This window comes from Notamacropus eugenii, chromosome 5, assembly GCF_028372415.1.
Source record: "Notamacropus eugenii isolate mMacEug1 chromosome 5, mMacEug1.pri_v2, whole genome shotgun sequence".
Lineage (NCBI taxonomy): Eukaryota > Metazoa > Chordata > Mammalia > Diprotodontia > Macropodidae > Notamacropus > Notamacropus eugenii.
Window position 1 is genome coordinate 72,642,749 of NC_092876.1, and position 14,457 is coordinate 72,657,205.

The 14,457-nt window shown below is 45.3% G+C and overlaps 1 protein-coding gene across 2 annotated transcripts in view; it reads right to left on the reverse strand.

The window, feature by feature from the left end:
* The window catches only part of NKAIN1 (sodium/potassium transporting ATPase interacting 1), a 114,952-nt gene extending 104,095 nt beyond the window's left edge, over positions 1-10,857 (reverse strand). For both annotated transcript variants that reach the window (XM_072609660.1, XM_072609659.1), the window contains exon 1: positions 10,232-10,857. In XM_072609660.1, the coding sequence (XP_072465761.1) occupies positions 10,232-10,285 (54 nt within the window). In that variant the 5' untranslated portion in view covers positions 10,286-10,857. The remainder of the gene's footprint in view (positions 1-10,231) is intronic.
* Between the last annotated feature and the right edge of the window lie 3,600 nt (positions 10,858-14,457).

Below are 14,457 nucleotides of genomic sequence, written 5' to 3' on the forward strand. Positions count from 1 at the left end.
AAGAAGCTCATTACCCAATTAGGCACTGATTCAAATTCTGGATGTTTGAATTGGTAGAAAACCCTCTTCAAGATATCAGAAGGTTGACTCTTAAGATTGAAGTCTGACTAAAACTCAGTCCTCAACTTAGCATTTGGAGGCCCTCCTGATCTGGCCCCAACTAAAGGCTTACTGTTCAGAACTCTCTTCTTCAGGTACTCTCTTGCCAAATGGACCTTCTTGCTGTTCTCCAAACTCAACATTCCCTCCCCTCCGCCATATTTGATTCAGGTATTCCTTCCTGTGAGAAGACTTTCTTTATCTCCCCTTAATTATTTTCTCTCTTCCTCTCAATATATCGTGGATGTATACTTAAAATCATAGAGAGGTCATGGGATCACAGATTTGAAGCTAAAAGGATCTCAAAGGCCCTCTAGTACAATCCTCTCATTTTATAGATTAAACCCAGGTGTGACTTGTCCAGGGTCACACAATTAATTCACTGGCAATATCAGGATTTTAATTCAAATCCTCTGACCCAAAAACCCATGCTCTTTCCCTTATATTATGACTACACTATGTTGTATTCCTTGCCCAGGAGGATAGGTATTGAACTCCAATGCCAACTTCAAGGTTTTCCCAATTGCTAGTGTCTTCCTCCATGAGATGACCTTTCATCATGATGTGCCCTCATCAGAGAAGGTGCTGTGCTCTATGAGCAAAGCAGAATTGAAGTAGCTCAAAAGAAATTCTAGATGTGCAAATTTAGAGAATCCATCCCAAATGTTCACATGGACTATTTGTGCCCAAGCTGTAGTAGAGTGTTCTGAGCTCATATTGGTCTGATCAGCCACAGTCGCACTCACTGAAGCTTGACTCTAGTACAGTGATGTCAGTTTGGTCTTCTTCGAGAACCAAGGACAATAACCATATCTTCTTAGGTATATAGTTATTTCAATGCTGCCTTACCCATTAGATTGTAAGTTCCTTGAAAGCAGGGATTGTCTCTGCCTTTCTTTGGCTCTCCAGTGTTTAACACAGTGCCCAGCATATAGTGAACAGTTAATAAATGTTTGTTAACTAACAGGAGGGGTTTTTGGTTTGTTTTTTATTTATTGCTATCTTTTTATATTCCCATCAACTAGCTCAGAGTCTAGTACATAGTAGGAGGTTAATAAATGCTTGTGGGATGGGCCTGGGCGAAAAGACAAAATAAGATCATTAAAAACAGAACTAATTACATGTTGACTGTATGTAAGTACTGAATGTCATATATAATATATTTTAATGATATAATATACACATATATAAAAGAAAGGATTTCAAAAACAAGCTGAGTGAACAGGTCTGGAATGGGATATAAAGTAAAACCCTTTTGGGATCATTGATTATTTTTTAAGTTCGTTTGGATCTATTTGTTAAATGCTAAGGTTTGAAATAAGATTTTTTTCACTCCTCGTTCTAGGTTGAGTTGTTTTTTGTTGATGGTTAAGTCAACAATTTTAAAAATTAATCATCCAACCCTAAGGGGTTTTTTTTCCGCTTGAACCATCAGCCAGGTTAGGATTTTGCTTGGTCAGCCATATAATCAAGTCCTGGTGGCAGCTGCCACTCTTGCCTCTTGCTGGGAAAGCAGGTAAGTGCTCTAGGCTCTCCTTCTACCCTCTCCCTCCCCTTCCTTCACCTCCCCCTACCCCAACACTTGTTCTACTGTAGCAATGTAATAGAGTAGAAAGTGGAGAAGGCCTGGGTTGCATGTTTGTTAATTATTATATTATAGTTACTATTATACATTATGATAAATATATTTATAAACATATAATTAGATAAATAATTTAGATATAATCAATAATATTTATTGTTATTATTTTCTTTGCTGCCAATTACAGGCAGCAGGATCCCAAATACATTACAGACCTTCTGAATCTTCGTCTCCTAGTCTGTAAAGTGGGGACAATGACACCTGCCCCACCTGTCCATCAGAGCTGTGGCAAGGAGCATACCACATGACACATATAATCCCAACCTGGCTCGAGCCCCCATTCCCTGTGGCATACTCTTGTAGGCATAAAGAATCCAATTTTATAGTGCTTAATTTAACAAAGATCAAAACAAAAAGAAAAACAAACATTATTGGTGCTCAGATACAAAAGGTACAAATCTCCTACATCTCCAGGGGAGTTATAATCTGTTTCCCCTTCTATTCTTCTACATCCCCAATTAAGACTTCACTCACTCAATAAACATGCAAAAAATTGTTAAACATTTATTCCACGCATTGTGCTGAGCTAGGCACTGGAGGAGATACCGCAAAAGAGTTGTGAGAGTTTTATGCAAACGTAAAGGACTGTTCTTTCTTATACAATTCAATTTTTCCAAGGCTCCTTTGTTTACTCCTCCTACCAATACAGACTAACACACAGTCTATGACTTGGTATATGGTATTCAAGAGCTGCTGTGTGTCTGGAACACTTATTACCCTGAAACCAACTGGGTAATGAGTATCCTTCAAGTTAAGGACCTGGCCAGGGAAAGGTAGCACAATGCCTATAGTTCCTTGCTCCTAGGGGAGGTTGAGACCAACGGACTGCTTGAGTTCCAGAGTTCTGAGGTGCAGTAAATAGGGCTAAAGCAAATAGGGTTTCTTTACTATCTGGCACCCATAGGGTGAGTGCCCAGGAACAGGGGAACCACTATGCTGCTTAAAGAGGAATGAACCCACCCAATTTGGAAAGGGAGTAGATGAACAGTTCATGAGTGGCTACTGTACTTCCAGTGTGGACCAGAAAGAGAAACCCTATCTCAAAAAAACCAGATCCAAACCAAACAAAAAAAAAATGTTACTAGACAGGTCCTTGAACAACAGGTCCTGTACCCAAAGCCTTTCCAGCTTGGTAGGGTCTATCAGACTTTATTCTTCAACAGTTCAGCCTTTGAGAAGGTGGGGTCACCTCCATTAGATATCAGAGGAGGAGATCAGAACAGGAAGACTGTTTTTAAATATGTTGCTTTTCTAGATCTTAAAATATCTTTTACCACAGTTTGAACTTTTCTCCAGATCAATTCCCCTCCTCTTCAACTCTACCCCATAAGTCTGAATTAGCAGAAATTTAAAATTTATTGCATTACTTTGCAACTGATAATATATATAAAGCTCTTTGCAAACCTTCAAGCACTAGATAACTGTCAGTTATCATTAATATTATTACGCCTTTTGCTTGTTCAGAAAACTCTTCATGAGCCATGCTCAGAGAATGGAGAGATTCTGATCAACGGTGAAGGGTAATCTATTAACCCATTATGTACTACAATCTAAAAAGTTTCTCAGAGACTGTTACAACTGGGAGGAGCCCTTGATGCTGTCTAGTTTAACTGCTTGTCTTAACAGGCAGGAGGAAATAGGCACAGAGAGAAATAAGCACAGAACTCAGAACTACTTACCTATGGCGCCATGCAGCCAGAAATATCAGAGGTGGAACTCTAACCCAAATTTCTTGACTCCCAGACTGTTTTTTTGTTTTGTTTTGGTTTTGAGTTTGTTTCTTCTTTCTATTTATTTGGTTGGTTTGTTTTTTTTTTTTACTACACCAAGGTGCCAGCCCCTTGTTGCTGGGAATCTTTCTAAAATTTCAGCACCCACTTTCTTTAGCGAGTGGAGCTGATGATGTTCCCTGAAGGCTAGGTTTTCCAGGTTGTCCTTTGACAACCACAGAATCAAGGGATTTTGGAACTGGAAAGGACCTTAGAGGTCATCTGATTGCACTCAGGTTCTCCTCTACAATCGTCCTGATAAATGGATATCCAACCTTTGCTTAAAGATCTCTTCTGAGGGACCCTCCACTACCTCCAGAGGCAGCCCATTCCATTTTTTTATTTTTCCAGTCTTAGGGAATTATTTTTCCTGATATAAAATCTAAATTTGCCAAGTAGGGACTACTTTCATTTATTGTTCCGAGTTCTGCCCTGGGGGTCCAAATGGGATTCACTGATCCAGGACCAGGAATAAGAGAAGGAAGAGGCTATCAGGTTGAATGCTAACTGTGCCCAGGACAGTCCTTAGGAGTTTCTACCCTTGCACCACCCCCCTCAAGAAATCCCTGATCTCAGCTTGTTTTCCTGTGAATTTTCTCTTCTTCCCCAGTAACTGACTTCAGTAATTGATTAAATATTCCCATTTCCTCTCACTGACCATCAAATGCTTAGTAACTAAAAGGCAGTTGAATTCTGATGAAATATAACTGGAGAACTGCTCATGAAATACAACTTCCTCCTTTCAGCAGAGATGTGGGGGACTATGGAGGCAGAAAGGAGTCTACACTGTCGGAAGCTCAGTCAGTTGGCTTGGCTTGAATGTTTTTCTAACAAGGAAAGGTTCGATGGTGAGGGTAAGGTAGGTTAAGGGGAAGCACCTGAAGGAGAAAATAGGCAACAATAAAACTTTAAAAGATAATCAAACACCTACATGTAGAAAAGACCTTAGACTGGGGTTGAGGAAATGTAGTCCTAGACTGGAAACTCCTTCTGTGCATTTCTGTGCAGGATATGCTGGTAAATGTTTAACAATCAGCTGGGGGAGGGGGTGTAGAATATAACCATGACACACTTATAAATTGAATGATAGTAACATTTTCTCCATCACTTTCTTAAGTCCAGAAATCAATAAAACAATAAATCAAGCCCTGATTTGTGGGTTTATCAATTTTCTGAGGCATAAATGCTCATACTGAAATTTTAACAATGGGCTTTAGGCTGAGTTGGCTCCAGCTCACCCCAGTTTCTGTGCTCTGTGATTTCCCATGGGATTATAGTCCCATCTTTCCCTCAAGATAGGAGGATCAAAAAGATGGAGTTTAGAATCACAGCAATTTAAAACTGGAAATGAGTATAGAAATTATCTACTTATTATCACAGAACCTCAGCATTTGAAGGGACCTTGAAGGCCAGCTAGTTCAACCTGTATCTGAAAAAAATGTCTTCTCTGACATCTCCAACAGTCATCTATTCTGTACTTGAAACCCCCTTGACCACTGATTCAGAATCATTGCCTCCCAAGGCAGCCCCTTTCCACTCCTGGACAACTCTGGTTATGTGGATATGAAAGCAGCCTCTCTACAACCTCCACCCAATGCTAACAGCTCTGCCCTCTGGAACCAGGTGAGAAAAGGCTAATGTCCTTTCCTCAAGAAAACCCTTCAAATACTTATAGATGTTATCCTGTTTCCCCAAAGTCTTTTCTTCTCCAGGCTAAACATGGTCCTCCATTTCACAAGCGAGGAAGTTGAGTACCAAAGATTTGTCCAAGGTTATGAAGCATTAGTGGCTGAGCTGGCACTAGAACCCAGGTCTCTTGATTCCCATACCAGTCCTCTCCCTACCACACCAGGATGCCTTGGGGAAAGTGAAAAGTTCGCTGCAGAACCAACACAGGGCATTATTTTATTTTTGTCACCAGAAGAACCTGATGTGAAATCATTATAACAATACAAGCCCCTCTGGTCAAATATATCATAATAACCTGCCATGGGGACACTCCATGGGCAGCATCCAGAGGCACTACCTTTGTAATTGATGCTGAGGCATTTTGGAGACCCTGTCTCAGTTCCCCAAGCTTGCCAACATCACTACTGTTAATAACACAATAATTCAACCTAGCTATTGTTTCAGACCATCAAACCCAGAGACAGCAAGCTATGTGACCCAGCAGCAAACACATAAACACACAAATATGTATTCCCAAAAGGAATTTCTTAAGTGGAAATGAGGAGAACTAGCTTCCCAGGGCCTGCCTCTCTCAATTTGGCCAGGGCCTTCAAGACACAATTAAACAGACACAGGTTAAGCGCCTACTATGTGCAAGGCACTGGGAGACAAAGATAGAAACAGAAACAATCTTTGTTTCCAAGGAGCCTACATCTTACTAGGGTAAGGGAACACATGTAAATTAATTAATTCAAAATTAAGCAACTTTAAGAGGAAGAGAGGGCTGAGGACTGAAGGGAATAAGAAGAGATTATGTAGGAGGTGGCACCCGAGGTATGAAGAAGCAGAGACCAAAATGAGGCAGGAGGATGAGAAGAGAATCTTAAATCAGAAGCTTCAATCAGGAGCTCAAAAGCCACCTTGTCCAAACTCTTTATTTGACAGAGGAGGAAACTGAGACCCAAGGAAGTTAAGGGACTAATCCAAGGTCACACTCACACTTTCCTCTGTACCCGTGTAGATCTGGGGAATCACCTATGTAGAGAATCAGAGAGGACTTAGGCAGAGTGCTGTGTAAGGGAACAGCTGGCAAGCAAGTCTCACTGGATCAGAGACAGTGTGAAGAAAAGAGAAATGAATGAGGCTGGGAAAGTAGGTGGAAGCCAGATTGTTAATTATAAAATGAGACTGGAAGGGTAGGTGTGAGCTTTAAATGTCAGGCTGAGGAATCTCTTTTTTATCCTGGAGGCATCTGGGAGCTGTTGAAGGTTTGGGAGGAGGAGAGTGACATGGCCAAACCTATGTAAAAATACAATTTCAATCCAATTCAAAAACATTAAGTGTCTACTATGTTCCAGGCACTGAGTTAGCCATCCATCTTTGACTTAGGATGAAGTCAGTCCCTGGCATCTCTGGATACAGCAAATCAGAGAAATTGGCCCTAGTGATTTCTACTAGTAGACGATCAAGTAATATTTTTGCAGCTGTCGTTAGCCAGCTACTACAACTGACTGCCAACATCCAGATGTATGTCTTTGCTTTTGTCCCTGTGCCTCAGTTTCCCCAAATGTAAAACAAGGGGTTTGGGCTTGATTAGGTCTAAGGTTTCATGCAGCTCTAGCATGGTATGATGACATGATCCATATCTGCCTTGTATTATTTCCTACATTCATAGAGCAGAGTGGAATAGTATTGAAGGCTGGTTTCAGAAACCGTAAGACCTGGGTTCAGGTCCCATCTCTAATACACACTGGTTTTGTGACCCTGAGCAAATCACTCTCAGTGCTGTACTCTCTAAGGCTATATGTTCAGTTCAATGCAATAAACATCTATTAGGCACCTACTATATACTATGCACAGTGCTAAGCACTGAGAAAAAGATAGACAATCCCTTCCTTCAAGGAGCGTACAATCTAATTGGGGGAGGAAGACAACACACAAAAGCAATGTGTCTGATGTATAGAAAGTGCAGGTGCAGTTCTGTCAAGTTTGGATTCAGTCAAACAGCTGCACTCAAGGACCTAGAGGGTCACATGTGGCCTCAAGATCCCAGGTTCCTTACCCCTGCCCTAGACCAATGAAATCACAGGTCTAGTAATTATCCTTCTTGGATGTGAAGCCATTGCTACAATGCTAATAAGAGCAGCTAAAAAGTCATATAGCATGTTAGAGAATCAGTCAGTCAACAGGCATTTATGGAGAACTTTCTACGTGCCAAGCTCTATGGTAAATTATGAATACAAAGAAAGACAAAAAAGAGTCCTTACCTACAAGGAGCTCAGTCTAATAATTGGCTTTAGGCTTTGCAAAGTGATTGACACATATGATTTCAGTTTAGCCTCACAATCATACACAGCTGTCCTTATCCCCATCTTACAGATGAGGGAAACTGAGGCTCAGAGGGGTTTAGGGACTTACTTGCCCATAGCCACACAGCTGGTAAGCATCAGAAAGGGAGGGGAGAGAGGTAGGAAGTCTTCTTGACTCCAAATCCTGCACTGAACTATGAAGAACTTATGAAATTCTGGCTATCCAGGAACTCACAGTCTAGCTGGGGATCTCAAACCAGGAAATCATATGAACTGCTAGGAAAGAAAGCCAGGCAGGACAGAATCAGGGACTAGGGAGAGTGGGTGTTTCAGCCTCTTAAAAATTCAGAAAAGGGAGAAAGCGAGAATTGTAAAGCTGGAAGGGACCTTAGATCCCCTAGTCCATCCTCCTACTCCTCAAATCCATTCTCCCACTCCTTTATGTTGTTGGTGACAGAGAGTTATCTAGCTTCTGATGGAAAACTTGTAGTAGCCTGGAGCAAGTTTTTTTTTTCCCCCTTTCAAGGCAACCATTCCAGTACTGGACAGCTCCGATCATTAGCCAGGCCTTCCCCACACAAAGTGAGCTGGAGTGTACTTCCTTCTAAATTCTCCCTGGTACTAGTTCTGCCCTCAAGGCAGCCAAAATAATGTCTAATTTCCTCTTCTATGAGAGGGTCTTCAAATATTTGAAGGCAGGCATTGTGTTCTTCCTTTGTTTGCTTTTCTCTCTGATGAATAACCTCAGTTCCCTCAACAGTTTATACAGATTATGGGCAACCACAGAAGGCTTCCTTGAAGAGGTGGCATCTGAGTGAAGCACTGAATGATGATTAAGATTGGTGTCTCCTTGATAGAAATGGTGATTCTGCAAATCATAGGGAGGGGGAAAGGGTAGGAGTTGGAGGGGAAAATTTCACCAACCTTTTTCCTGCCAATCAAAGGTCTCAGAATTTCTAGAGACTCAGACTGAAAAGGGGTTAATGATGTGCCAAGGTCAAACACCAAACATTAATTGATAAAGAAATTAATATTATTAAATCATTTGAATAAATTTAAGAATATTTTAGAAAAGTACTGCAAGAGGCAATAATGGAGAGAGCCCTATAACAGATCAGATATTTTTGACAGAATCATGAAACTTTACTGCTGCATGGACCTGCAGAGCCCATCTAGAATCATCTCCCTCCCCACAACAAACACATACCCATTTTAAACTAAAAGAAACCAAGGCCTGGTGAGGTTAAATGGTTTGCCAGAGGGTCTGAATACAATTCGGTTCAGTTCAAGTTAGGAAAGAGCCCTTTCCCCTATGTAGATAAATTGGATGATTCTTACAGTGGTCTAATGTAAGCTGCCTGTTGGTTACCCAAAATCATCCTCCCTCCACTCCTCCTCTCTATAACTCAACACGGACTCCCACAGCCTGCATCCTCCTGCGTCAGAGACTTAAATAGGGTGGGAGGAAACTGAGGCAGGCAAAAGTGACCCAGGGGACTTTCCTCCCACCACTGCCACCACCACTTTCTAGGAGATGAATTAGTCAGCTTTCCACCCACTGTAACATGACTGATAGCTCCTCAAACTCAAGCTTGCTGCTCAGAGGATACAAGTAGAGCAGAGCAGCCCGATCATCCATTCTGAGCTCTCCCAGTGTCCACGTGTCTCTGCCTCTATGACATCTAGAACCTTAATACACCTGTTTCCTGAAGGTTAATAGGTTGTTGGAGCTTTAAGTGGTTAAACTGTGGTCTTAAATGTGGCTTTTACTGAGACTGACCCCTTCTTCCTGGGTTCCTCTGGGGGTTGAACACATAGAAATAAGTAAGCCTTTGTCATTACCACCACAAACCTGACTCACCCCTGGGTATCACGGTTCTGGGCCCCCTAAAGTACTAGTTTGGGAGCCAGACAATACACCGAGGGTCTAACTGTCCTAGTCTGTTGCCCACCTGTGTCCTAGGACACTCTGATTTTGAAATTTCCCCTCCTGCACGCCTCTAAAATCGACTGTCTCCCCCGCTCCCCAATCTGAAGTGCTAAGTAGCCGCTTACCTCAGACTAGCCCTTTTCCCAGTTTGGGTCATGATAAATAAGGGCCAGCTCAAGAAAATGCCTACACTTTGGGGGCTGGGAGTGAAACTACTCCCATCACTGCCCCTGGTCCACTGGCCTTCTTTAAGCTTGGTGGCAACTCCACGGCCCTAGCGTCCGTTCCCTCGCTGCCCACCAGGGCCCAAAGGCAGGAGTTGGAATCTCGAATGTCAACGCAACCAAAGCCTAACTCAGCTGCCAAGGTCCAGGCCCCTTCCTCCCTCCCCGGCTGCCCCATTGTCCACCTAGCCCTGCAGGCAGGGTGAGGAGGGGGCGGGGTTCCCACTCCTCATCTTCCCTCCCCATCCCGAGGAAGTCGATTCTGCCTTCCAGTCGCTCAGCGAGGGTGGCCCTGTAAGACAGGCATCCTCACAAAGGAGGGCTAGGGGGTTTGTGACACTCGAGAGAGACACAGACACAGGGAGCCCCGCACAGAGGCACGCATACACACACGCGCGCGCGCACACACACACACACGCAGGAGGATAACACACCGGGCTCGAGGCTGGGCGGGGATCTCTGGCTCGCTCGCCAGCTGGCCCAGAGCTGGTCCCCGGCCCGCGCCACGGTTCGAGAGTCCCAGGGTCCCAGTTAGTCCCCACCCCTCCCCCAGCCGCCCCGCTCCGGTCCCGGGAGGGACCCCTTCTCACCAGCTGCAGGCAGCAGAACCCGACCAGCGTGCACCTCCCGTTACACTTGCTCATGGCTCCAGTGGGACCGGCCGCCGCGGCGCTGCCCACTTGGTTGTCGCCGCTGCTGCCGCCCCAGCTCGGGCTCGGGCTCGGGCTGCGCTCGGACGCCGGCTGGGCTCGGACTCGGGTTCCGGCTCGGGGGGCGAGTGCGCTGCGCTCTGGCGCGGCTCCGCACCCCTTGGCTGGCTAGAGCCGAGATACAGGGAGCCAGAGAGCGTCCTCCTCCAGTGCCTCCTTCTCTTCTTCCTCCTCCGCGTCCTCCCCGCGCCCGCGCCCCGAGCTTCCAGCAGGGCGGCCGGGGCTCCCCTAGTGCTGGGGCCGCGGCATCGCCCGGGCGCGGCGCGGGCTCGGACTCGGGCGGCTCCGCTCAGTCTCCATGCCCCGCGTGGGGAGCGCTGGGCACCGGGGCGTACAGCCCGAGCCGGGGCTCTTTTGTTTGACCCGCTGTCCGCCAGCGGCGCCTCATGCCCCCAGAGGCGGGCGGGCGGGCGGACGGGCAGCGGGAGCGGAGAGCTGGGAGCCGAGCGGAGCGGAGCCAAAGGGAGCGGAGCAGAGCCCAGCCCAGCTGGGGCAGGATCCCGAGCAGTCTGCAGCCGCCCTGGCCCGACCACGTGGCTTCGCGGCCCGGAGAGGGGCGGGGCCCGGGGACAGGCGAGGGCTAGTGGGGAGGGCGTGAGAGGGGAGAGACGAAGGAGAGAGAATAGACTTGGGAGGCTGGCTGCAGGCGAGGATGGTGGCAGAGCCTGGGAGACCCGAGCAAAAGGGGCAAGGGGAGGGAGGAGGGTAGAGGACCAATAGAAACGGCGGGGGAGAGGCCTCAGTTTCCTCATCCATAAAAAAGAAGGGGTCGGACCAGATGATGCCTCGGTGTCTTTCCAATTCTAAATCCCAGGAACATTTGTAATTAGAGAGAGGAAAAACGGGGAGGGAGAGGGGAAGAGTAAGGCAGACAAAGAAGAAAACTTGCCGAATGGGAGAAGACTGGGAAAAACAAGGGAGAAGGGGAGGAGAGAGAGAGGGAGGGGCAGAACTTTCTCTCCCTGGGTAAGTGGGCCCGGGAGCAAGGTGGAGGAAGACTCCAGATTATGGCACCCGCTCTATGCTGAACTCACACTGACACCTCACCTCCCTAGAGGTGGTCAGGGGAGCCCAAGGCAAAAGCTGCAGCTACTGATCTTAGCTAGGGCGAAAGAATAGGGGTCGGGGGTGAAAACCTCGCCAAACCTCAGATACCCCTCAAAGCTCCCAGGATCCAGAAAGATCGGAGTGGGTGGTAGCGAACGAATGACTCCCTACCTTTGGGAAAGATCTACAGAGTCTCCCTGGAGTCAGCCCATCAACGCCATTTATCCCAATCGCACCTGGCACGAAAAGGCCTGGGAGACTTTCCCCCAAAACCTTCCTCCTCGGTCCGATTGCTATTCCCTGAAACCCAACCACTTTCTACTTTGAGCCCAGAGGGCAGAATACAAGCCCCTGAAGTGAGGCAGGGTTGCTTTTGTTTTCGTCTTTGTATGCCCAGCACCCGACTATACAATGCCCCGTAGGCAGTACGTACTTGATCCGTGCTTGGTGAATTAAAATTCATCTTTGCTTTCTCCAAGTTATGCTTTGAAATTGCCACCCCTTTGGGGCAGCAAGAAGACAACACAAACCACCCTCTATCCTGAGCATCTGGTACCTCAACCCTTACATCTCTTCAGTTCAAACTTCCAGTCCTCCTCCTTCCAACCTGGTCTGAAATTCCCCTATCTATCCTGGTCAGGTCAGGCATGAATATTCCCTTTCATTCTCCAGTCCAAAGGTTCTTAAATCTTTCCGGGGAGTCTTGGATCTCTTGAGCAATCTGGTGAAACCTATGAACCCCATCTCTGAAAAATGTTTTAAAATACTAAAATTAAAAAGGAAACATTATGTTGAAATATTTATTAAAGTGTGTATTTTTTTCAAAATTCATGTATCCCAGGTTGAGAACCTGGTCTAGTCCAATGTAGAAAATAAAAAATTGAAAAACACATGTCTTTACTAGAAGAGGGAAGAAGAAAAGGAAAACATATTAACTTCAAAGCTTGGGTCAATGTGACAAAAGGCTTCTAGTTGTCATTGTCAAAACCCCAGTCTGACCCAATTAGGTCCCCCCTCCTTCATCTTCCCGCTCTTCAAGTCACTAAAAGGGTTGTTTTTTTTTCACCTCTTCCTTATAGGTCTGTCTCAGTAAAGGTCCTTAAGGCTAAGGAGTCTGAGCTTTCTTGGAAGAGTAGATTTACAACTCAAAGACTGTGACTGACCTCCATCCAAATCCTCCAGGTGGAATAAATGAACACACAGCAGACTGTCAGAGAAGGTACAACAAATAAAGATCATTTCTTGACCTGTCCGTCTCCTTGGAACCTAAACCCCTGCTCTTGAGTCATTAAACTCCTACTATGTGCTAATACAAAGTTAAAAATGAAACTCCCTATTCTTGAGAAGTTCACACTCTGTGAAGGAGACGGCATTTGCATATATAAGTTTATACACCAAGGAGCAGAGACTGGACTTGTGATTTCACTGGCATGGGGAAGGAACTCAGCCAATCTTAGGTGCCTTCTGAGCATCTTAATAGCTTGGAGAGTAAGTAGCCTAGATCTAGAATTTTGAGAAGTTAAGTGACTTTGCCCCAGGTCGTCTGTCAAAGGCAGGACTTAAACCCAGGTCTTCTTTCTGGCTTTGAGGGCCACTCTCTGTCCCTTTCCTTAAGGACTTTACATTCTATTGGAGAAAATCAGCAGGTGGCCAGATGTCAATGCAAAATATATTTTACTGGTGTAGGGAACTCCAACACAAACCAGCAACCTGTAGTCCTAAAAGTGCTACTTGTAATCGCTAAGAGGTTAAGTGACTTGTCCAAGGTCACACAGCCAAATAGGCAAAAGACATGGGACATGATAAACCCAGGTCAGAATCTCTATTCATCATGATATGAAAATATATTCAAAGTAATACAGGGAGGGCAAGGAAGAAGAGAAGAAGGGGGGAAGAGGGAGGAAAACACTAACAACTATGTATAGAAGTAAAGGTCTCAATAGGAGGCAGCCCTTGAGCTGAGCCTTGAAAGAAAATAGAGATTCCAAGAGGTGATTTGTGGAGGAAGAATATTTCAGGCAGAAGGGACAGTTACTGCAAAAGTAGGGAGTTGGGAGATGGTATGCCATTGCAGGGAAGGGGCAAGCAGGCCAGCTGGGCTGGTTCTTACAGTGGGTGAGGGGGAATCATGGACAATCAGCCTAGAAAGACAGGTTCTCTCCACTGAGCAATCTTCATTGCCGGTGCCACTCACCACGATCACTAGCACTGACTCTGTGTGTGTGTGTGTGTGTGTATGTGTGTGCTAGGTACTTTGGGGTGCTACGAAGAAACAGCTCTGAGTCTTCATGGGAAAGGAAGGTTAAGCCATACTACGCTATCTAAATTGAAATGATACAGATGATGAAGGCAGGGATGTCTCTGGGTATAAAACTGAGACACTAGAACCACTGAACACCTGAGGCCACTGACCTACCATAATTGTTAACTCAAAACAAAGGTATTTATTGGGGCAGCTAGGTGTCCTGAAGTATGGAGCTCTGGGCTTGGAGTCAGGAAAATCCTCTTAAGGAGTTCCAATCCGGCCTCAGACACTTATTAGCTGTATCATTCTGTGCAAGTCACTTAACCCTGTTTGCCACAGTTCCTTATCTGTAAAATGAGCTGAAGAAAGAAATGGCGAATCATCTTTGCCAAGATGTTCAAATGGAGTCCCGAAGAGTTGAGAAACATTGAACACCAACACCAACAAAGACATTTATTAAGATGATATGGTAAGGACAGTAGACCCCAAATTCTCTTCCTATAAACCTAGGGCACACTCTTCCACAAATATATACAGCACCCATGTGAAAAGCAGGTTCCAACTGATAAGTACATTTGTGATAGGTCACTGTATGTAGAGATCTCATGTACCCAAAGTAACTCACACCTCTGGTAACTACAGGACCCCAATGTCCTTTCTCTTCTCCTAAGGTCTGCTGCTCCCCAACACTGGGCTTGGTGTCTCTTCTGGGTAAGTTGCTCCCTTAATATTTCTGGATTTGTTCTTCTCTGTAGTTTGGCTGCCATGTTCTCCTGAATCCAGTCAGCTCTCTTCGCAGTCTGAGGTCTTTTGG